This window comes from Equus przewalskii, chromosome 13 (genome assembly GCF_037783145.1).
Source record: "Equus przewalskii isolate Varuska chromosome 13, EquPr2, whole genome shotgun sequence".
Lineage (NCBI taxonomy): Eukaryota > Metazoa > Chordata > Mammalia > Perissodactyla > Equidae > Equus > Equus przewalskii.
This window is the reverse complement of record NC_091843.1, coordinates 66,830,261-66,855,967: the sequence shown is the minus strand read 5'-3', so window position 1 is coordinate 66,855,967 and position 25,707 is coordinate 66,830,261. Positions and strand designations below refer to the sequence as shown.

Genomic DNA, 25,707 nt, shown 5'->3' with positions numbered 1-25,707 from the left:
TTGCAGTTCTTTCAGTTGTAATTCTCTGTTATTACACTAGATATATGTTTATATGATGGTAATGTATTGCAGAGAGGAAGCATTCTATATTCTTATGATTGAATCTTAGGCTTTATGGGATTTTTTTTTTACTGAGCATTCCTGAGTCTTGCTGTGACCTTCAAAAGTTTTTCTTAGCCTTTTTATTTTCTTTCCCTTCTGTGAGACAGGAAGGTTAGAGAGGGTTGACTTGTCTAATTGCCCTCCTTCTAAAATTTGGCAGGAGAAACTCTGGTAAAGTAGTTTCCCTAAAGGGAAGGCTTTTGTTACAAAGAGCAGACTTCTCTAGGGAATACTTCAAAATGGTTACTTTTCCTTTCCCCCTCACCTAAAACACAAGAGTATTTTACCCCCAACTTTACTGTGAGAACCTGATGGAGCACCTGGATGTTAAGAGTCATGAAGGTATGGCAAATAGCCCTAAGACTGTGCCCCCAGGAGTTTTTAATTCTCAATTTAGTCCATGCCCCACCTCCAGCAATTAGTCAATCATTGTTTAATTTTCAGCTCCAATGGCTTCTGCTCCCAGTAAACTGCAATTCTCTCTGTTTGCTTCTCTCTCCAGTTTTGGGGGCAGCAGTTTGCCCTGTGATCTCAAGTCTCCAATTAATCTAAGAAGAGCTGTTGATTTTTAATTTGTTCAACTCTCTTCTTGTTGTGAGAACAGGAGTGATGACTTACAGGCTCTTTATATATTGGAGTAGAAACTATTCCATTCTTAGTAGTAGGTTCTATTCCATTCTTAGCTTGCAGACTATACAGAAACAGGCAGCAGTTTATATACAGATATACATATACATATATACACACACACACACACACCCCTAAACTATATATATATATATATATATACTTATGTATACTTTTATATATATACATACACACACATACACACACACACACACACACACACACACACACATATATACACTTACTTTTCTACTTCAAGTTGACATTTTACCACTCCATTTAAAATGAATAAGTCTTATAACCAAATAGGTCCTTTTACCCTCTCCATTTAGGTTACAGTTGTCATATGTATTACAACTACATTCTTTAAAAACTACATCGGACAATGTTATAATTTTTGCTTTCAAAAGTCATATATACTTTAAACCTAAGATGAACATTTAGTCTATTTACTCATGTATGTACCATTTCTTTTACTCTTCCTTTATCCCTTCAAGTTGCAAGTTTCCTCTAGTATCATTTCACTTCAGACTGAAAAGAGACTTTCTCATTTCTTTTTGAGTTAACAATAAATTTTATTAGTTATCCTTCACCTGAGAATATCTTTATTTCATTTTCTTTTTTCTTTTTTCTTTTCTTCTTTTCCTATTTTTTAAGATTGGCACCTGAGCTAACATCTGTTGCCAATCTTCTTCTTTTTTCTTTTCCTTCTTCTCCCCAAGGCCCCCCAGTACATAGTTGTATATGCTAGTTGTAGGTCCTTCTGGTTGTGCTATGTGGAACGCCACCTCAGTATGGTTTGATGAGCAGTGCCATGTCCATGCCCAGGATCTGAACCAGTGCAACCCTGGGCCCCTGAAGTGGACTGCATGAACTTAACCACTCAGCCACGGGGCCAGCCCCTCTTTATTTCATTTTCATTCTTGAGGATATTTTCACAGGATTATGAATTATGAGTTGACAGCTCTTTTCTTTCAGGACTCTAAAGATATTGTTCTACTGTCTTCTGAACCCACAGTTTCTGATGAGAAATTCACAATCATTTGTATTATTGTACCTATCAATACTATTTTAAAGTTCTTATTTCATAATGCCAATATCTGGATCCCATGTGGGTCTATACTCTTGTCATAGTTTTTTGCCATGCCTGGTAATTTGTTTTTATTGCAAGACCCTTGCCTAAGACATTTTACAGCTGTGTATGATATTATCTTTCTTTCAGAGTTTTGGGTCTGCCTTTCTGCTGCTAGAGTGTTGGCTCACCACATTAATCCAATTACAGCCCAAATTAACTCTTGGCTGGTTATAGTACTTTAGGAAGGCTCTCACTCTTAGGGCACGGCCTTACAGGATATCAGTTGAGAAAACATGATGTTCACCATGGTTCATCTCCCCAGCACATTCTAAACTCGAACACTTATCTACAGAGCAACACAATACTGCTGAAATTTTTCTCTCCTTTTTACTTGATTTCAGCCTCTTCACTTCATAATTCAGCAAACATACTGGGCTAAAACCCAACAGAGTGCTGTCTTATTTGTCTACCTCTTTCTTCTCTCTGGTATCCCACCCCATCCCATTCCCTAATTTTTGTCTCTTTAGGCTCATAGCTCTGTAAAAAATTTGTGCTGGTTTCTTGTCATTTAACTAGATTCTTTTTGCCCAGACCCTCTGCCCGAATTCTCAGCTTCTTGTAAGGTCCAGAATTAGCAAATAGCCTTAGGGGAAAAAGTAACTGCAGAAGGTTGCTTCTCCTCTCAAGGGTTTGCCTCTCTCTCAGGGTTTTGGCCTTTAAATTCCTACTTGCCTAAACAACTCTTTGATGCTTTTAAACAAATCTTTCAACACTTTGTTCATCTTTTCTAGTTGTTCTCAGGAGGAGCATTTGTCTGCCATAAGCTACTCCACTGTAGCTGGAAGTGGAAGTTTTATTTTATTTTCTTATTTTACTTGCTCAGTGGATTGGTTTCCAATTCCAGTTGTGATCCCTTGTATTTAACATTAATCTCTGCCCAGTTCTCTGAATTTTTGCATGTCTAGCTTAAAGAAGACATTACTCTTGCATACTTTCAGATGTACTTCAGTTCCAATCTTTGATGTCTATAAGAAGGCAGGCATATCAATTCAGGAGCACAAGGTAAGACTGACTTTGTACAGTTAGTACTGTCTCCTAGTTGCTACCCACTATAAAACAGAACTCTACTTCCAGGTTCTGAATCATTTCAATGTGTTTTTTCTTTAGTACTTTATGAATGCATAAGCAGTCATGTCACAAGCTATCATTTGATATTTCTGCTCTTAATACAAAAGGTTAAACTGCGCTTTATACTTTTTTCACATGTTCAACAATTCCAAGAATCACATGACTATATAAGGATTACTGGATAAAGAATTATTAATTGACTGAGAAATACGTTGTTGGGATTGGATGTAAAAATCTAATATACGAAATTATATTTACCCGCCATAATCTTCACTGATCCCAGCAAATGGTATTGGATCACAGCGTACAAAAATTATAAATGCAAGTAGTACAAGTGATATAGCAGATGTAACTATCATAAATTTCATAAGACCTTTATAAGACATTTGTAATTTGGAAACAATGACACCTCCCAGAAGATGGCCAACTGCACCTGCTGGAATTAAAACAAGTCCTAAAAGAAACAAGCAGGAGGAGAAAACAGTTAAAATATAATCAGCTAAAGATAGTAAAGAAAATTCATACATTGATGCAATCCCCTCTGCTCTAAACATACAGCAAACATAGATTTAAATAAAAGTCAGAAAACTTAAAAGCATAATAAACATCTCAACAAACCTGAACCTTAAGAGAAAAACAAATTTGTGAGTGGGGCTGAAGCTTTAGGCCTAATGAACTCTGGGGCAGTGATGGTGAAGTTTTTCTCCTAGGTAGTAAAGGCATCTAAAATAAACCCACAACTTAATCCATGAGAAACAAGATGAGAGCTATCTTATTGACAGCTATAATTGGATAGCTGCCTGGATTTATGGTTCATGGCAAGAACCATGCCCACAGTGACAAGAGTTCACAAATAGAGATTTGTTACTAAGACTTAAGCCAGGCCACTCATTGGTTCTATGAATGGATGTGCAATATTAACAATCTCACAACAAATTGGGACTCCAGAATAGTCACTATGAGACATGGTTTTCTTTTCAATCAAACATAAGGGATTAGAAAGAGGCAACCAGAACAAGGAGGAAAAAAAGGAGAAGGAGAGAAAGGAGGAGGATAAATATAGTTAGAAAATACTCAATCAAATGAAGATAGCACAGTAAATTCATATATTGATGAAATCTCTTCTTTCCATAGAAATGGTTGCTTTAAATAGAAATATAGCAGAATAAATATAAAGGAAAAGCAAACAAAAACATACCAATAACACCAGATTAAATTTATATCATAAAAGTATCTGACAAAAGAATTGGAGGGGCTGGCCCAGTGGCATAGTGGTTAAGTTCGTGCACTCCACTTCAAAGGCCCAGGGTTTGCAGGTTTGGATCCTTGGCACAGACCTACACACAGCTCAACGAGCCATGCTGTGGCGGCATCCCACATACAAAATAGAGAAAGATTGGCACAGACGTTAGCTCAGGGACAATTTTCCATCAAGCAAAAAGAGGAGGATTGGCAACAGATGTTAGCTCAGAGCCAATCTGCCTCATCAAAAAAAGAAAGAATTGTAAATAAGTAATTTTAGAACGCTCAAAAAAGTAAATGACAGTGTAACTTCCATAAAAATGAGGAAGAAATGAAATAAAAAGAGAAAGGAATGAAATAAGAGCACGGAGATAAAAAAGAACAAATAAGAAAACTTGATATTTAAAAATATAATCATTAAAATAAAAACTCAAATCCTAGGCTAGAGACATTTGAAAAGTGAATTAGTAAATTGGGAAAGAGCATTGTGTCATCATCCACTATGAAATGAAAAGGAAAAAAGAACGAAAAAAGAATAACCAAAATAAGCAGTCAAAAGACAATGAGTACAGTAGAGAAATCTGATAAACACTACCTCACCCAGATGATCAAAGTCAAATTCAAAAGTAATAAGCCATGTTGATAACATATACTCTTGACATTATGTGATGAAAATGGCACTTTAGTTTTGTGGTCTTCCTTCCAAAACCCATAACCCCTGTCTAATCATGAGAAAAACATCAGACAATTCCCCATTGAGGAACATTCTGAAAAATACCTGACCAGCACTACTCAAAACTGTCAAAGTCATCAAAAACAAGAAAAGACTGAGAAGCTGTCATACCCAAGAGGAGCCTAAGGAGACATGACAACTAAATATAATGTGGTATCTTGAATGAGATTCTGGAACAGAAAAAGGGTAAGAAAATCTGAACAAAATACTGACTTTAGTTAATAATAATGTATTGATATGAGTTCATTATCTACCTAATGGAGATGTAAGATGTTAACAAAAAGGGAAACTAGGTGTACAGTACATGAAAAATCTGTACTATCTTCATAATTTTTCTGTAAATCTAAAACTATTCAAAAAATAAAGTTATTTAAAAAAAAAAAAGACAGTGAGAGCAGAATAAGAGGCTCCACACAATGTTTTACAGCAGTTGTGAGAAATAGAAGGAAAGGAATAGCAGAGAAACAGTATTTAGAAAATTGTAGCTGACGATGAGAAACTTCCATAATTGAAGAAATGCTAGCCCGGGGAATAAAAGTGTGCTCCAACTACTGATAGGGAGTGAAAAATAAATAATTAACTCCATCCTTACACATACGGAAATAAGGTGAGGAAAATTCATAACATCAAGACTAAAACAAAAATTGTAAAAGCTGCCAGAGAGCATGCTACTTGCAAAAGAATAATAATTATAGCTAGTTTTTTTAAAAAGATAAAACTGATGACCTAGACCAAACATGCGTACCCACAACCCTGAGGAGTGGGGCTAGTAAACTGACAGTGAGTGAGCAGTTAAAATCTCCTAAACCAACCAAGTGCGATAAAATGAATAGAAAACTAGTCCATTGAGAGAAGACAGGATGGTAAGGAGAAAAAGCAGCAAAATAGAAGAGTAATAAACCAAAAAATACAAATAAGAAGTTAAAAATAACTTAAATATATCAGAATTCACAATAATGGTAAATGGATAAAACTTAACTATTAAAAAGACAGATTATTATTTTGTAAAAAGGAAAGTCTGAAAATAAGGTAGTGAAAAAACATACCATGCAAATTTAGATCGTGAACATGTATATACCTTATGACATTATACAAAATGTTATGTAAAAAGTGCCCAGATTTCAAGAAAATCAAAAATCCATAAATAAAGTATTTTAACTCAGCTTTCTCAGAAACAGAGACTTAGCTTACAACACTATTTAAAGCTACGGAAAGTATTAATGGATTTGAACAATTAAAAAGAGAAACAAAAGCACATACTATTTAGAAGCTAAAAATCTCCTCTCAAAAATTCATGGCTTAAATAAAAATATGATGATGAGAATTAAAAATGCTTAGAACTGAACAATAATAAAAACTATATCTAAGTGTATTAGATGCTAAAGAAAATCTACAAATAACGATACCTCCATCATAAGGTTGTTAGGAGAATGAAATGAATTAATATTTAAGTGCTGAGAACAGTGTCCTGTCGCAGAGTGAACATTACATGAGTGTTTGTTAAAAGGTAAATATTTACAGACAAATTCATTTATTAGAAAGCAAAAAAAGTACAAATAGAGAAGGGGCAATATTTATCAAGAAAATTGTGGGAATTACACAACTTTTTCTTTTAGTTAGTATTAACACAGTACAAGTTTTTCCGTCCTTTTACTTTCAACCTTTTCATATACTCATATTTAAAGAGTGCCTCTTGTATGTTAACATAGTGAATTCTTCCCCCAATCTGACAATCGTTATTTATATGTAACATAATTACTATTCTATTTATTGGGAAACAATTCTCCACTACCCTCTGATGCTGTATATCTTTCAAGCAGAAGCACTGACTGCTGTTTGTTCTATCTTTTCAAGGATATTTATATAGTAAACAGCCTTCGATAATGGAGATAGTGTCCCCCTCAAGAGCAGAGGGCAGGTTTACTTATAGTTTTGGAAGACACAGATAGTGTCCTCTCCGGAACTAAGAGACGATATGCTTAATGTCAAGTATACTAAAGATAATGTCTCTCTCTGGATCAAAAGACAAGCATGATTACTGTCCATCATAAATGATTTGGGTTCCCTAAGCCCAGGGAAATGTAATGCAATCCACTCTCGTAATGCAATCTTGTGTGTGCAAATGTCACTGGCTCTCCTTCACATCACCCTGTGGGAAATGGGCCTCAGAAAACTCACACACACACACACACACACAACACAGATACTCTAGCTACTGCTATTGCTGTGAGAGTCATAAACTTTTCTTCTCTGACCAAGGAATTTTAAGTCTTCTGCTAGCATCCAAGAAACTATGGTAGACTAACTCGTGAGCTTTCAAGTAGGGTAAATTCAAACTCTTCATAGATTTCAGCACTTTTGGTGACAAAGATGGGATGCTGACAGAAACACAGCATTCTGTAAGAAGAAGAATGAGAGCCTCATGAGCCGATTAACACCATTTGAGAGAAGAACTGGGAATCAGTAGTGAATATGCTGATTTAGCCTGTTAAGGATGAAAAATTGGGGAGGTGGCTGCAGGCTGAAGTAGATCTAAAGACAGCTCCCCAGAAGGTGCAATGGTTATTATTAACTCTCCCCTAGGTGAGGGGACTTCCTCACCAACCTGGCCATCAGCCTCAGGACTGCCCCATTGTGATAGCTATTACTAAGATTCAACCTGGTTGGATGGAAGATTCCTCTTGATTTCAGACAACAGTTACAGAGATGTGCAACTACACTGAGTGTGAAAGGAGGGAAATTTACAACCACAGTGGACAGAAACCAGTGACTAATTAGAAGTTTACCTGATTTGATTGGTTGATGAGGGAGTGGCGTGGTAAGGTGACAATTGCTTGGTAAGGTGAAATGGCAATAGCTGAGCTGAGGGCCCAGTTCCTCCCTCCTGCAGTCTATCATGCTAAACTGGGATTCATTCTAAGACGAAAGTAAAAGATCTCAGAGTTGTTTTGCAGTGTCTCCTGAGTGCTACAAGGTAGCTGTGACCTTCTCAGGAAGATTTCCCTAAGACAGATGTATTCCTGTGTGAAACCACAGATGAGGCACTGAATAGAATTTGGACTCTTACTGCCTCAGAAAAGGAGGTAAAATGACCTTGTGAGTGATGCTTTGGACAATTTCCATGTACTTTTGTTGTGGCTTCAATATACTAATCCTGTAGCTCCAACTTCAAAATCTATAATAGGTAATTATGTTTTACAAGCTTGTACTGTATAAGCTCCTGGATGCCAAAAGTGATAGCAGAACACACAAATTGCTCCTCGAACTGTCTCCCTGTCTCCTCTTGTACGGTCCTACAGAAACAACATAGAACCCCAGGAGGAGAAAGGAAAGTCCCAGCTTTGATCATGGACTTAAAGGAAGCAGAGATAGTAAGAGATGCAGTATCTCAATTCAACAGACCAAATGTCCAGTGAAAAAAGTTATCAAGGACTTGAGGTTTACAGTGGATTAACCACCAGTTGAATTCACTTGTTGCTCCTATGGCCCTGGATGTTCCAGACATCGTGATGTAAATAAATTTATGGCACAGACTGGTGGCACTTGATATGCTGTCTTGAACATGGCCAAAGCCTTATTTTGTATCCCATTAGCACCCAAAGACAAAGACCAATTCTCTTTCACGCTTCAAGGCCACAAATACACATTTGCAGTACTCCCTCAGGGGCACCTAAACTCATCTGCCACTTACTACAAGGGGGTAGGTCAGGATTACTGTGACTACCACTAACCTCTGATATCCAAAGCTTTCACAGATAGATGATATTCAGTGAGCTGGAGGGTCAGAAGCCTCAGACTCAATGGCTCTCACTTTGCTGTTACCACACCCTCATCAGCAAGGGTGACTGATGAAGCCCAACAAAATCCAGAAGACTGCTCATCAAGTTTGTAGGGACTATTCAGGCAGATTTACAACACTCAGTCCCTCTGGCACTTAAGGAAAAACTGTTGTCTCCCTTCCCTCCAACCAAAAGGCAGCCTAGCATCACTTTGGACTCTGAGTATTGGAGACAGTAGATGACTGACTTGGGCATTCTACTTGGTCTTTTCTATCAACTAACTCACAGCGAATGTAATCCACAGACCCACACTGGAAGCTAAACAGCACACTGTGGCATACTCTCTACTTGGAGGTACTACAAACCTAATGACTCATTTGAGCTATAAGTTTCCATGACTGATGATTTTGTGTGCTGGAGCCTCTGGAAAAAAGCAGCCTTCACTCGGAAGCACCAATTGGGGTATAGGACTCATTGACTCCCTGCAACAACTACGTTTGAAAAGCAGCTCTTAGCTTACTACTGGCTTCTTGTCAAAACCAAAGCTCTGACCCATGAAGGCTGGGTGACTCTGTGGACTGATATTCTCATTTGGAGATAGACCAAATCAGACTCACAACTAACCATTTGACAAGCTTTACTTGTCAACTGGAAATGGTATATTCAAGCCATAGGAGGGTCATAAGATTTTCAAGTGTTTAAAGAAACCCCATCAGTAGATCACACAGCCTTCAGAAGACTATGAAAATCTCTCTTAAATGAAGTTTCTCTTAGTTACTTAGGAGTGCTTTCTGGAGGGATTACTGACACATTATTTATATGTGCCCTGATGGCAGTTTCTCTCTACAATAAGAGCAATCCAATGAAAAAGCGGTACAAAATTTGTCCCTGACTTTAGTTGAAATAACAATGACACCACCTAATCCCTGGAAATCTAGCACTCTAGTCAGCCTCAGACACTGATCAGCATTGTTATGGATGATAAAATTGCCCAAAACGTCATCTTCACAGGCCAAGGTAGAAGATATGCAATTGTTAATACATTCTGTTACACCTGGATTAACACCTCAGGCTAAGTAGAAAGGTCAATAGAGAAATTTAAGGAGAAAGCCATCTTGCTTTCTAAGGTAGACCTTGAGGACCAAGTGATTTGTTTAGCTTGCTGGGTCCAGGACCTTGCTGGCATGGTTGAGGCCAGTACTGCAGTGGCCTTAACCTGTTGCTTGGAGTTGATATTAGCCTTAATTAAATACCGTATGAAACAAATTGAATGGATTTAGTCCCAATCTCTGATAATTTGATTAATCAGAGTGGCGAACAATGTGGTGTACTCACGGAAAAATTTGTCATTACGGACATAGAAACTGCGTCATGTTTTTGGCTTATTGGACTATTTGCAGCCTGACAATGGTGTGCCCTCTATCACAAAACTTAATAATAAGCTGATAGTCAAAGTTTTTCACATCTTAACATTTGTTTTTCATTTGGTCCCCGTGTTTTGTGTTCCTTCTTTCTTTCCTTTCTCTCTTTTTTTTATTATTAATCAAGTTTTTCAAATTAATATACTCTCTTACTATTCTTCTTATTATTCTTTTACTGGTTACCCTAAAAGTTACAGCATGCATCCTTGACTTTCTACAACATAAGTGATTATATTTACCATTTTCCCATTAATGCTAGAACTTTAAAACATTTCATTCCATTTGCAACTTCTTTTGGAGAGTCAATTCTCAATATCTAGTAAAACTGAAGACGTACACAATAGCAATTCCCCTTCGATGTCTAAACCTAGATCAACTTTTACAAATGTGCACAATGAGACATGTGTTTGGAAGAGTGAAAAACCTGGGGGCAACTTCATGTGCATTAATATGATAACGGATAAATAAACAGTGGTAAATTCATAAGATAGAATCCTACAGCACAGTAAAAATACATTAAATAGAGATTAATATGAATCTACTTAATATAATTTCAGATGAAAGTAACAGAAGAATACATACAAAATGATACATGAATTTCAGATTGTATATAGACAGGCACATAAGCAATAAAAATAGACAAACGTGTGGAAAGGATGCACCCTAACTTTAGAAGAGTGGTTACCTATGGGGAGGGAGGAAGAGAAATAGGATAAAGGAGGAGTGCGAGAGTCTTAGAAGGTTCTATGAGCTAAAAAAAAAATTGATGCACTGATGGCAAAGTGCTCATATTTTTAAAATTTGAGCAAACAGTATTTAGGTATTTAAAATATGAGCAAATGCTATTACTCCTTCTACATTCCACTTATTTAAAATACTTCATAAATATATATAAGAAGACTTTACATAAAAATTTCAAAACAAGTACAATGAACAGAAAAGTACCTGCAAGTGTAGTTGCATCACTGCGTGTTAGCATAAACTGATTTTCTATATATATAGGCAAAAATTCAGAAACTCCAATCATAACTAAAGAGTCTGAAGCTCTGGACAGAGATAGGCACACCAATGCTGAATTCTTCATCAGAACCTGAAATATAAAGGTTACATATGAATTATTTTCTTTTGTTAGGTAAAGAGGAATAGATATCCCCCCTCATATGTTAATGACCAATCCACAAAAAATTTACCTTTCCCAATCTGAACTGAAAACACATATATATAAAAACCCAAATATCAATTTACAACTCACCAATATACACATACCATAAAAGACATGTAATGTTTGAACTCCTTTTTTTTTTTGGTGAGGAAGATTCACTCTGAGCTATTATCTGCTGCCAATCTTCCTCTTTTTTTTGCTTGAGGAAGATTAGCTCTGAGCTAACATCTGTGCCAATCTTCCTCTACTTTGTATGTGGGTTGCTGCCACAACATGGCTTGACAAGCGGTGTAAGTCCACACCTAGGATTCAAACCCACAAACCCAGGCCACCGAAGTGAAGCACACTGGACTTAACCACTATACCATGGGGCTGGCCCCTGAACCATTTTTATTTGTAATCTGATCTCCATGCCACTATAATTTTTATTTGTGGGTCTGGCAGTGTGCTAGAAAGATTAATTAAAAATATCACTAACGAGGCATCTAGAATTTCCCTTTACTTTTATCTATATTTTCTCAGCAAACCTCTTTAACTGAAAAACAAAACAGAAAATTTAAGCAACACTCAAAGAAAATCACTAGGATTGCAGTCAAGATTCTACAATATTTTACTCCTTGGAATTCTACATACATAAAGAGTGAAGTCATCTAAACTCTGCATGTTAGTATATTTTTTTAGCTTACTCAGAAGCCTTACTAGAATGAATAATTATGGTTTACTATTACCTATTACACTACACAGAGCAATTTAACATGACAGTAAATTACATTAAAATATTAACTTCTGAACTAATATCTGTATTTCCTGCATATGTATAAACCTTTGAAAATATCTGGTGGTGTTTTATGTTTGTACATTTTTTTAATTAACTTAAAATTTCCTTTTCTAGCCCTAAACATTGTTTTTAAAATCTTATATTTTGCATATTCATCTAATTCATCTTCTGAGTGCTTTTTAACTTTATTTAACCACCCCCAAAAGGTTAAATGCTTCGGCTGACTTCAACTCCCTGCTGTCACAAACAAGGCTACAATGAACACCCCTGTGCATGCCCCCTTAAGGACCTAGGCTAGAGTGCTTTGGAAGTATATATCCTAGAAAGAGATTGCTTGGGCATACCTCATTGCATTATTTCTATGGATATTTTCTCCAGAACGTATGAATTTACACTCTCACCAAAATGTAGGAGAGTTCCATTTTCTTCACGTAGCAGCTTACTTTCTAAAATTCATCAGAGCAATATTTCCGGCTCCACACCCCTTCCAGAACTTTGCCACTCCTCCACCAAGAAGCATTGAACCCGGAAAGGCCTTCATGACTGCCTCAACAAAGCAAGTAATGCTGCATGACTTCTGAAGTTGGGTCATAAAATGACAATATGACTTCTGCAGAGAGCTCTCACTCTCTCAGGACTCTGGTCCTGGAACTCAGCCACCAAGTTGTGACAAAGCCCAGATGCAGAGGGCAGGCGTGGATGTTCTAGCAAACAGTCAGTATTAAAAGCTAATATTTGAGTGAACAAACTTCCTTCAGATGATTTCATCCCCGAGACTTAGATCACTCCAGTTGACCACAAGAAGAGCTGAAGGCAAGCCCTGCCCAAACTGCAGATTCATGAGCAAAACAGATGTTCTATTATTTTAAGCCACTAAGTTTTGGGGTGGTTTGTCATGTAGCAGTAGTTAACTGGTCCACCCCCACACTACTGCAAACACTTGATATCATTAGCTGGCTTTCAAAATTTTGCCATGCTGATGCATGTAAAGTAGTATCGCAATGCTTTATTTTCTATTCTCTCATTTCAAATGTAACTGACCATTACTTCATGTAATTCTTAGCTATTTAGGATTTTTTTGGGCATGAACTGCCTATTTCTATTTCTATCAGGCCTTCTGAAATTCTTGTGTAGCTATTCCAAGAATTCCATGTTTATTCTAACTATTAATCTCTTACTGGATTTAGACATCTGTCAGCAGTCTTTTAACATTGTCTAGTTTCCTTCATAGAACAGAAATATTTGACTTGATATACTCTAATTCATAAATTTTTACTTCATATTTTATGCTAATGCAATCTTGTTTAATTTTTCCTACCCCTATGTCACAAGGTATTTCTTTCATTTTTAACATTAACTGTGCTGTTTTTTTCTAATCACATTTTATTAACCTAGAAATCACCTTCGTGCATGATATGAAGTAGAGATTCAAATTCATTTCATCATATAGAGAACCAAATTTGTCATCACATCTACTGAATAATTACCTTTGCGGTGCCTCTTCTATGATATAGCAAGTTCTTATATATATTAATTTGTGGCTGAGTTCTCTCTTCTATTCCACTGGTCTATTTATCTGTCCTGAGGAAATGCTACACTGTTTTTACTATTATGGCTTTGTAGCCTGTCTTAATGTGTACTAGGACCAATGCTCTTTCTTTTATCCATTCCTGCCCTTATTCTGCCAGAATAATTTTAGAAACAATTTGCCTTTTGCTAAAAAAATAAAATTCTTGCCATAGTATTGATTATATTGCATTGAATTCAAGATTATTTGAGAAAGAAATCATATATGAAAGTTGTCATTTCATCTGTTAACATGGTATATCTTTCAACTTACCCCAGTCTTTTCTAATACTGTTACATAGAGTTTTAAATTTTTTCATAAGGTTCTTAGCAGCTGTTAAAGCAGTTCCTGAATTATTTATACTTTTGTGATTACTTTTTACTTTATTACTCTTTTCAAATATTATTTATTTGAATAGTTTTTGAATTTTATATTTATTTTATGTTGTACATTCAGATATTGTTCAATTAGCAAATGATAGCTCTTTCATAGGTCCTTCTAGTTCACAAATGTTAATTTATTCATAATAATTATTGAGGATTGAATATTAAGCACAGTCCTTACTCTAATGAAAGTTATAGCAATATCCCATGATTCTATATGAAATGCCCTTCTGTATTAGGTATAACAGACAGAACAAGGGACAGAAATCTAGTTTTTGTCTTGGCTCTGCAACTGATTTTTGGAGTAACAATGAGCAAATCACAATCTCTACATATCTCATTTTTAGGAAGTATTACATAATAGTAGACAGAGCAATGGCGTTAGAGTCAGACACATGAGATATTCTTCAATTCTTAAACTCAATTCAGCCACCTGTATGTATTGTGTGTGTGTGTGTGTGTGTGTGTGTGTATGCATGTGTGTCCAAAGACGTATGTGTCTTTGGAAAAGTTACTCATCCTCTTCAAATTACTTGTTCATCATCTGTAAAATAGAAAGAATAATATCTATATTTCTGGGTGATTATGAGAATTGAACATACATAATAATTTAATGCAATTTCTGGCACATAGTAGGTGTCCAGTAAAGAACACACATTATTTTCATAACTTATAAAGTTAAGAGAGTCACAGTATATTACTAGATTGTTGTTTGCAAACTTTAGTGTACCTTGAATCATTTGGAGGGTGTAAAAACAAAGATTGCCAGGTCTTACCTCCACAGTTTCTGATTCAGTTGATCTAGAATGGGGCCCAAGAATTTGCATTTCTATAAAATTCCCAGATGATGATGATGATGTTGGTGAGGGAATCACACTGAGGACCACTGCACTAGAAAATTTTTGTGTTTAGGCTCTTTGGGATTAAAACAAACAAACTCACTAGTTAATTCAGTTGATATGACATATCATAATTTTACACAGGCGAGTAAGAAAGCCAAAAACACTTTCTCAGTAGCTAGCTAAACAATTCTTACTCATAAAGAAATATAACATCATTCAGAATAACATGACAGCTTATTTTGTCTCCTTCATGGTGAGAGTTCCATTGCTTTGTCTTGATTTCTTCAAAGGCCCAGATAGTCAGCTTCTTCCTGTCAGCTTATTGTGTCTATGTCTACTTTTATTATAGTTACTGGCTATTCTCTCTCTATGTGCTTCTCTTTATAAATGGCCTTTGTTCATTCATTTTCTCTGTGTCAGTTTATCAAAGCTGCACTGTTTGAATTTCCCTCTTTTTCTCCTATTTATACTCTCCCAAGAAAGAGGAATTGACTAGATTAGTCAGTTTACAGTGAGGTATCCCTATTGGACACTGTTCTCAAGATATGACATTTAATAGGTTTTTGGGAAATCTAAAGATTGCTGTCTTGAGCTCAAGTGCTGATCCCAGACCTATTTTAGCTAGAACATTTGAACTATACCGTATGGTATGGCCACTAATGCACAAGAGACACTTCTGGGCACTTTATTCAGAGAGGAACTGTGAGCATAACAAACACTCAGAATACAATAGATTCCCTCCAATAAAATGTCCCAGTTTTCCTGCTTTTAAAAAAAAATCCCAGGGCCAGGCCCATAGCCAAGTGGTTAAAGTTCCAAGTGCTCCGCTTTGGTGGCCCAGGTTCACAGGTTCTGATCCCGGGTGTGGACATACTCCACTCATCAGCCATGCTGTGGAGGCATCCCACATACAAAGTAGAGAAAGACCAGCACAGTTGTTAGCGCAGGGTGAATCTTCTTCACACACACACACAAAATTCGTTTCTTTTCTTAGATATAAATATGGGAGGCAAAGAAGAAGGGTAGTTATATAAATCAGTATCTAAGGGGTTTCATGTAGTGAACTCAGGCTTAATTCTGGTAGGTGTTGATATTCAAAGGGAGATATCAAATTAGTTCTGCACAGTAGCAGATAGTTTTATGCAACAGCCATATCTTACAGTACTGTGACTCCTAGTTAGGCCTAGTCCATCACAGAGTTTGTCTACAACCAGGGTCTTTACCACACCACAGAAGGTTCCTGCTGGTCTGGGAGTGTGATTTCAAACAAGCCTAGGTACTTCTGCATGTGCTTACTTAGTAGGAGCCTGAAATAAGGACAGGATCAGCAAAATATAGAGTATAGAGTATAGTGGCCACAGAAATGTAGACAAGGTTCAGGCCAGGGCTCAAGTAGCAGTGGGAAATAAATGTTAATGAAGAAATCAGTGCAGAGAAATGTTGCAGGAAGGAAAGAGTTCCTAAAGGCTCAACCAAAGTTCATTGAAGATGGGGTTTATAATGTCACAATTAATTCTAGAACTTTTTCTTTCATGTGCAGCATTAATCTATTTCCTACCCTAATCAAGTATAAGCGGAGACACTGATCTTGCCAGTTAAAGGCCTTGATGTCTACAGGCAAATAGGAGGAAAACATAAACTGAGGAGGATACCAATAAACTTCTTTGAACTTCTCAAGTGTTTTACTTGATAATTTCACTTCTCACTTGCTCTGGTCTTGATTCTTTATGGTAAATATCTATAATTAGCCATAGAAAATAAGTAATGGTTATCTCTATTAAATCTGTCAATAAAAGTAAAATGCTTCACCTAGAAAATGCTGCTTATTGCAAGATTAAAAATGTTGCAGCCTTCCATGCTAGAATCTCAGCTACTCAGCTTCCATGAACACCAATTTATTTAGAGTCAAACCTAGTAGACAACTCAGAGACTAAAACTAGTACAAAATGTCCCGACACAAATACGAGTGAGAAATATATTTTAAAAAACACATTACTTACATTAAATATACATTGATTATACTTTCTATGATAGTAATTTATTTGCTTTCAAAGGAAATTGAGTATTTTTACTACCAATAATACAATATCTGAATAATTTGGACACTGGCTTCCTTTGATATACTCTGTCATCCTTTAACAGTCACATAAGCAATGAATAACACCTCATATTCATTTGGTCCTTTATAATTCACAAAGTTCTCTCATATCATAATATTCATTGACACTTCTTTGTTCATTAGCATCCTAATATATAAATATCTTTCCTGCTAATAAGGTATGTGACTTAAGGCACGAGATGAAGAAAAAGATGGTAAAAGTGTTGATCTCTCTGTGTCAGACATTTAAAAGGTGGTTTTCCCCTGTAAAAATCTTATCACTCCAGCATTATATTTTTGTTCTTTTAAAATACATTTCTAAGCTATTTTATTCTTATAGCTATACATATTGTTCTTATTCAGTGTTCTACTTTCTATTGTTCAAGTTTAATTCCATCTACTTTTATATTTATAACTTTTCACCTCAGGGATATTAGAACTTTATAAAAATGTTAAGTATTTTGTCTCCATTCTAGCTTTTTATCTTTTATTATGCTTGTGTCCATTTTATCTATTTTAAAATCATAAAAATTATTTTTACTGACATTTTAATAAAACTCTTTTCTTTCCTTACTTGATAAATTTTCTAAAATATACAATTTATATAAATAATATATATAAATATACTATATATAAAATATTAATATAGTATAAAAACATATTATACATAAAAATAATATAAATATACAAAATAGATAATGAAATATGGTAGTAGTAGAGAGAATCCATTCTAAAAACAGCCACTTCAACAGCTCCCTTTAGAAATACAAATCAAAACTACACTAAGATACCACCTTACACCTGTCAAAATGGCTGTAATCACTAAGACTAAAAATAGCAAATGTTGGAGAGGGTGTGGAGAAAAGGAAACCCTCATACACTGCTGGTGGGAATGCAAACTGGTGCAGCTACTATGGAAAACAGTATGGAGATTCTTCAAAAAACTAAAAATAGAAATACCATATGACCCAGCCATCCCACTACTGGGTATCTACCCAAACAACTTGAAATCAATAATCCAAAGTAACATATGTACCCCTATGTTCATAGCAGCACTATTCACAATAGCTAAGACATGGAAACAATCCAAGTGCCCATCGACTGATGATTGGATAAAGAAGATGTGTTATATAGACACAACGGAATACTACTCAGCCATAAAAAGAGACAAAATCATCCATTTGCAACAACATGGATGGACCTGGAGAGAATTATGTTAAGTGAAATAAGCCAGACTGAGAAAGACAAACACCATATGATTTCACTCATATGTGGAATATAAACAAACACATGGACAAAGAAAACAGTTCAGTGGTTACCAGGGGAAGGAGGGTGGGGAGTGGGCACAGGGGGTGAAGGGGAGCACTTATGTGGTGACAGACAGGAAACAATGTACAACTGAAATTTCACAATGATGTAAACTATTATGAACTCAATTAAATTAAATTAAAAAAATAGCTCCCTTTAATAAAAATTCATGACAAGAAGACTTTTAAAAATAATCTATGCCTAGAAAGTCACAAGGTGTGTATTTCAACCAGCTGTTGGTCAATAAGTCTTATAATGATAGTGACACATTCTACTGGCTGATACATTGCTTGCTGGAATGATTTTCCATCACTCCTTATCTCAAGCGCTTCTAAACAGCCATTGGATTTCAAGCAAACAATACCAGCCAAGTGTCATGAACCAGGAGGTACTGAACTATAGGACTGGTAGAGGAAGAAGACAGTAGACCTTTGTTCAGCCAAGTTCCGCATATTAGTCTCCTTAATTTTCTTATTTTCTAGTTGATAACCCGCTCTTCTTATCAAGATAAAAAAAAAATCTTGTTCCGTAGTTTTTCCCTAATTTTTTTGCACAGTATCCTTCCCTAATCTAAAATCAGAAACATCTCAAGTAGGCATTCATATTATTGATGTATCTATTGAGTGTTTACCATGGACTATGCACTGATCTATACACCTTACATTCCTATGAGGAAGGTACCATTATTGCATCAATTTCTTAGCTCAGAAGTAAGGCTCAGAAAGGTTTTCTTATTTTCTAGTTGATAACCCACTCTTTTTCTCAAGCTAAAAGAAGAATCTTGCTATGAAGTTTTTCCCTAAGTTTTTGTGCAGTTTCCTTCCCTAGACCGTGTAACAAGGCAAACAGTGGGAATTGTTTTCTGTCTAGTAGACTCCCTAAAGTATGGCCCGTTGTCCCTGTTTTCTTTCTGAAGCTCAGCCTGGTACAATTTTTAAAGGCAAGAGCCTAAAAGCATAGGCTTTTCTGCTGGATCTTAATATTACATGTCTATATTTAGATTTTAGAACATTGGCTTCTCCATATTTTAGTCTTTTGATTTATTTTCTTTCTTTTTTAAGGCTCCAGAAACTCAGATCATGCTGGCAAATCATCCTTAGTAGTCCTGAATTTTATAATACCAAGTGATTCTTTAACTGACCCCTGCAATTGGGTCTCATATACTACAGCTGAATAAAAAACTCAACCATTTACAGTACCTAGGGAAAACTTCCCGAAACAACATCCAAACTGCACTGCCTTTTCAATTCTTATCCCATTCTAATCCATTTTTCACAAAAAGTGATGTTTAAAAGTTCTTAAAACAAAATTTATATCCTGTTCATATCATTCCCTTACTTAAAATATATTAGTGACTTCCTCTTGCATTAAGAACAAAGTCTAAAGTTCTTGCCATGTCGCACCAGGACCTTCATGAGCCAGCCTCTGCCTGTCTCACCAATCTACTATTCTATCACTCTCCCCATCAAGCAAATACGCTCCAAACACACAAGTCTTCTCTAAACTGAACATGCCCAAATCTATCCTGCCTCAAGGTCTTTCCACATGTGTCACTTGTGCTTGGAATTTTCTTAAAGATCATTCTTCACATGGCTAACTCCTTCCCACCCTTTAGGTTCCTCTGTTTAAATGCTCCCTGTTCAGTGAAGCCTCCTTTGCCCCATTTCCAAAGTAGGTTTCACACAGAATTTTCTCTACTCAGTTGTTAATCAGGTTTTTTGAAATCTGTGTTTTGGTTTTGGTTTTTAATCTGAGACCCACACAAGAACATAAGCTCCATAAAGCCAAGGATGTTAGTTACTATTGTATCTTTAGTACCTAGCACAGTGACACTACATAATAAAAAAGGAGATGAATATGAGAAACTAAAATAATCACTTATATTGTATTACTATATGCCAGGGACTGTTCTAAGCACATTACACATGTTAATATATTTAATTCTGAGTACATATGTAAGGTATGTACTTTTATTACCATCGTTTTATAGAATAGAAACTAAGGCACATAAAATAGTAATGTCCCCCAAACTATTTAAGGACCCTTTTAAATGGTGGGCTTCAACAACTGTTAACTTGTTCTCATTCAGAAATTAGATGGGTACTGTTCTATCAGGTTGTAATGAAAAAAGTCTAAATTTTTTAAAGAGTAACAAGTTATTCCATTTAAATTACACGTAGCCAGTTCTTACTTGATAAATTGAAAAAAAGAATTTCTCCAATTACTGTTACATAAAGTCCAAGTGGGTTTAAAGCAAGGCAACTTCACTCTCAGCTATTATTTTGCTCTTGGCCACCTTGTGGCAATGTGTTAAGAATATCACAAGGTTATTTATGGTTTCGTAACCTTCCTTCTTCCTAAGACAGGCACCTATCATGTACTAAACGTACAAGCCAATGACATATGCAGAACCTGCTATGAAACTGTGCTTTCAGAATTAGGGTAAGTAGAAAGGTCTCTGATAAACTAGATGGGTGATTCTTAAAGTGTAGTCCTAATTTCCAGAATTTTGAAATGGTTGTTGACAATTTTGCCAGTTTCAACCACTATTTTTGGAGGTGACGATTTTCCAAGGTCCTCATTCTGACATTCTAGAAGTCCCACCTTCTAACAAACTTTAAAAAGGATTAAGATATATTCTACAGGGCCGGCCCGGTGGCACAGTGGTTAACTTCCCACATTCCACTTTTGACACCCTGAGGTTCACCAGTTCAGATCTCGGGTATGGACCTACACACCGCTTGTAAAGCCATGCTGTGGCAGGCATCCCACATGTAAAGTAGAGGAAGATGGCATGGTTGTTAGCTCAGGGCCAGTCTTCCTTAGCAAAAACAGGAGGATTGGTGGCGGATGTTAGCGCAGAGCTAATCTTCCTCAAAAAATAAAAAAATTTAAAAATTTAAAAAATTTAAAAATAAAGATATCTTCTAGTTACCCACTCAGCCAGGGTCAGGCAGAAGCTTAAGACCATTAACTAGTCATTATATTCTTTTGCATCCTCACAAATAATAATCAAAGCACTCTATTTACATTTTCTGAAAAAAGTGTCTTTTATCAATTGTATCAATTTTTAACAATATGAAAGAGGTTAAAGCTAATTTATTTCTGTATTGTTAAAATATATACATGTAACATTTTGGCAAAAATCAAAATTAAATAAAAATCTGAATGAACTATAATCCATCACTAGGAAGGGTTCATGATTTGATAAAAAGATACACATTTGGTGTTTGAATGAAAACGAGTAAACAAAATTTCTGATTTTACACAACATATCTATTCATTTTAAGAAGAGTTAGACTGTATATATCTGCCATATAGATGAGATTAGATTAGAGTTTGAATGAAGAGCAGTGAAAGCATTAAGGAAGCAGAAACTCATTTTGCCTAGGAATGTAAGATAAGATTTGACAAAGAGGTTTTTTTCCAATGGAGAAGAGAGAACATCTGAAGTAGAGAGATTAGCATCTACCAAGGAACAAAACTATGAAAGCAGCTAATATTTCTAGGAAAGAGCAAGTGTCTGAAATGTGGGGGAGATAGCAATAAAATTCTGAGATGAGGCAGAAAAATTCAATTGACATTGTTGTGAAGAGTCTACAAAGTCCCGCTAAAAGAGCATGAAATTCACCTACCCAGCAATCTGGAAAATGACTCGATACAATCTGCATGTGAGAAATACAGTTCTGCAGGCAACATAAAGGATGAAGTTACGAATAGGAGAAGAGAAAGCAAAGTGAATGTAGAATCACTATTTAGAAGTTGAGGTTTTTTAACCCCACTATGCCTGTATTGTATGTCTTGTTTCTCACCTAGAAAAACAAAGAATTCTAGGGCCGACCCTGTGGTGGAGTGGTTAAGTTCGTGCCCTCCGCTATGGCGGCCCAGGGTTTCACTGGTTCAGATCCTGGGCGCGGACATGGCACTGCTCATCAGGCCATGCTGAGGTGGCGTCCCACATGCCACAACTAGGAGGACCCACAACTAAAAAAAAATATGCAACTATGTACTGAGGTGGAGGTTGGGGAGAGACAGCAGAAAGGAAAAAAAAAAGAAAAGAAAAAAGAAGATTGGCAACAGTTGCTAGCTCAGGTGCCAATCTTTAAAAAAAAAAAAGCAAGTATTTATTAAAAAAAAAAGAAAAACAATTCTTCTCCAATTCATACTGAGATATTTTCCATAAATTATGTTTTGGAGAACATTTATCAACTTCTAGAGTTCTCTTCTAAGTCATTTAAACATAATAAAAAGATAATGTTAATACCTGCATGCCATCTCAGTAAACGTCTTATTTATTTCTGCAGGGAAAAAATAAACACAAAATAATTAAAAATAAAATTGAAATAGAAGCAGGAAAATACTTGGCACCAATACCTAACACTAGCCAAGTTCTTGGCAATGCCATTTAGGTAAGGTGGGTCTTATTTTCCACTATCTGTAAATGCATAGGTTAATTAAGACTTCAGGTCCCACTCAGATTTAAGTTGAACCCTTTATGGTTATTTTCTTAAGTCCACTATTAGAAAACTGTACAGGTCAACTTAATTGGCTTGTTCACGTAAAATATTTTACTTTACCCAAACAGTAGCAAATAAATCCTTGATACTAGTTCCAAATTCTTGATCTTTAGGCTGTTTACGTTTCCCAGCTTTTATCTTTGCTGTACCTATATGTTAACAAGTAAAAGAATCTTATGACATGTTCAAATAACTAAAACACATATATACATATATGTATATATCTCAATAAACCCAGTTTATCTTGGAATGGCAAGAGAGCTATTTTTGACCAAGCTAAAGTCAATCTAATTAAGCAAAGTCATGTTCTTCTAAAGCAATGCTGTCATAAAGAACGTTCTGTGATAATGAAAATTTTCTATATTTGCACTGTCCAATACTGTAGCCACGAACTATATGTAGCTATTAAATATTTGAAATGCAGCCCCTATAGGTGAGTAAATGGATTTATAATTTAATTTAAAATTTAAATAGCCACATGTGGCAAGTGAGTACAGTATTTAATAGCACAGCCCTAAAATATGAAACAGCAATCTTTGCCATTACTAAAACTATTTTGTGCCAATGAAATGTACTACCATTAGGAGAGTATTTGATTTCTCTAATTTTACATGTACTTTTTAATGTTTCCAAAAGAATGTTAACCATATTATTTTATCTTATAACAATTCTATGAGGTAGTGTATGTATTAAATAATGCTAGTAAAATAGATTTAAATATGCTTCTTTTTATTAAGAAAACTTATGAACTCTAGATATAAACCATTTTTAAAAAGAAATGACAAGAAGCAAAAATATATACTAATGAAAGTCTGGTACGTAAATAAAACAATATTTGGATGCAGGCAGATTCATTTGTTCAAATAATACTAGCACATCAAACTCATGAAAGAAAGAAATGTAGTTCAGCCATATTCTGAAATAGGGGATGGGGGTGGGGGTAAAGAATCTACTGTCCTTTAATCTAATGAACGATATTCTTATAGTTACCTCGGACATTGTTTGGAAAGCATGACAGTGGTATTAACGCAGACCATGCAATAAGTGAGACAAAAACAAAATGAATCCACCAGGTCTTCAGCCAATATAGATTATCCCTACTGTCTTCAACGCTTTAAAAGAGAAAAACAAAAATCTTCAATTTTGTGTATTGTATTACAAACAAAGCCATAATCAGAGAGAAAAAGAGAGAGACAAAGGGAACATTTTCTGTTCGTCTCTTTTGTTGTTTGTTTTGCTGAGAGTGAATGGTTGTGAGTCCCCCAGTTACGTAGTTCTCTTTTGTCCTGCAGGATCCTAAATTTTTCCCTTTACCTTATTTTCCCCTGTCCACTCAGGTGGCAAAGAGTAATTCTGATCCTTTTTAACGTTTTTCTCCAACAGAGGCCATGCATTTGGAAGACTATCCCTTTAAATCTCACCTTTCCTTTAAAAATCATTCCTGCCCCTTTAATTATGCACCTAGCCCTTTAAGGCAAGCCTGGCCCTTTAAATTGCACAATCTGGCATCTGATCATTTAAATCACATATACTTTGAAATCTCTTTCTTACAGACCCTTCTTCGAACTCTCATACTAAGCATGACTTACCCTTCTAGAGACCATATCTAATCACCTTTAAGACTCTTTGTTAGTCTTCGTCTTGTCTTCCCTGCGGTTTTTCTCGGTTTGCCTTTGCCAAACCACAAAGCTTTGCAGAGGGCAGGGTGGGATGGGAACGTGAAGGATCCTTTGCTGGAATTTGTTGATTTTCTCTTTCCACTCACAGTTATTTTGCAATTTCAGCATTCTTTGTCTTCAATAATGCAGAGGCCACAATTTTGTGGAGAATTTTCATTGTGGTGAAGTTATTTGGTATCATTTATGGAGAAGATTTGAGGAAGTTTATTACCACACAGCCTCCATTGTCTTCAGTTCCACACATTTTTAAGACCTTGTCCAACCAGCCATAGTGAAAACATGCCACAGGCATAGGAGCCACAGATATAGAGGTGCTGGTTTCTCATGGGTGACTCTACTGCCAACAGAGACCTGGTGAGTAGCTTGCTAATAGGCCTAATCTTTCATAGAATATGGAGAATATTCTCAGTTTTATTCATTGATGGGACAACTCCTTATCCATTGCTACATTATTCCCGGATAGAAAATCCAACTTATAATGACACAGGTTTGCAATCTTGATTTCCATTATGCAGGAGGCATATACATTTGATTATGCTATGCTCAAGGACTTCCAACTCCAGATTGTCACTAGGGTTACATGTTTCCTTGTTGATTATAATACTCAGAAATTTCCTTTTTTTCTTTTTTTGCTTTGAACCCAGCTATGTATTCTAACTATATGCATTATATTACACATAATGGTATTAGATATATGTAAATAATTGAGTACCTAGAAGATTGAGGAAAATAAACTAAAAGAACTACAAAGTGTAAAGCAAAAAATTTAACAGAGTGACTTATATATATAAGACAAGCTTAGAAATCAAAAGATTTTCCTCCCACTAGAAATAATTGGTTAGGAAATGTAATAATATAAAGATTCCATGCACAATACTAACAAAATACATGAAATTACTAGGAATAAGCTTAATGGGTTATCTTCAGTAAAGAAATCATAAAACTTTATTGAAGGGCATAAAAGAAAAGCAGAAAAAATAGAGCAATATAACATGTTCCTGCAAGAAAAGGTAACAATTAGTCCCAATATGCCATGCAAATTCAAGTTTTTCAAATCAAAATGCTTTGATTATAACCTGAGACTATCAAATTTATCTCGGAGAGTCATTTTGCAAAAATAGCCCCTGATTTTTAATGAATAATAGTGAGTGGGGATTTATCCAACCAAATAGCAAATCATATGCTAAAGCTTTAATTATTAAAACATCGTAGTCTTGGCATGGGAATAGAAAAATACATCAGGGAAGACATGAGAGAGACAAGAGA

The 25,707-nt window shown here is 35.7% G+C and overlaps 1 protein-coding gene across 1 annotated transcript in view; it reads right to left on the bottom strand.

Moving 5' to 3' along the window:
* SLCO6A1 (solute carrier organic anion transporter family member 6A1) overlaps window positions 1-25,707 on the bottom strand; it is a 99,078-nt gene that overhangs the window by 48,445 nt on the left and 24,926 nt on the right. The window contains exons 5-8 of the mRNA XM_070571366.1: window positions 23,753-23,874; window positions 22,823-22,911; window positions 11,053-11,197; window positions 3,191-3,386 (exon numbers count right to left, since the gene is read on the bottom strand). Coding sequence (XP_070427467.1) covers window positions 3,191-3,386; window positions 11,053-11,197; window positions 22,823-22,911; window positions 23,753-23,874 — 552 coding nt within the window. The remainder of the gene's footprint in view (window positions 1-3,190; window positions 3,387-11,052; window positions 11,198-22,822; window positions 22,912-23,752; window positions 23,875-25,707) is intronic.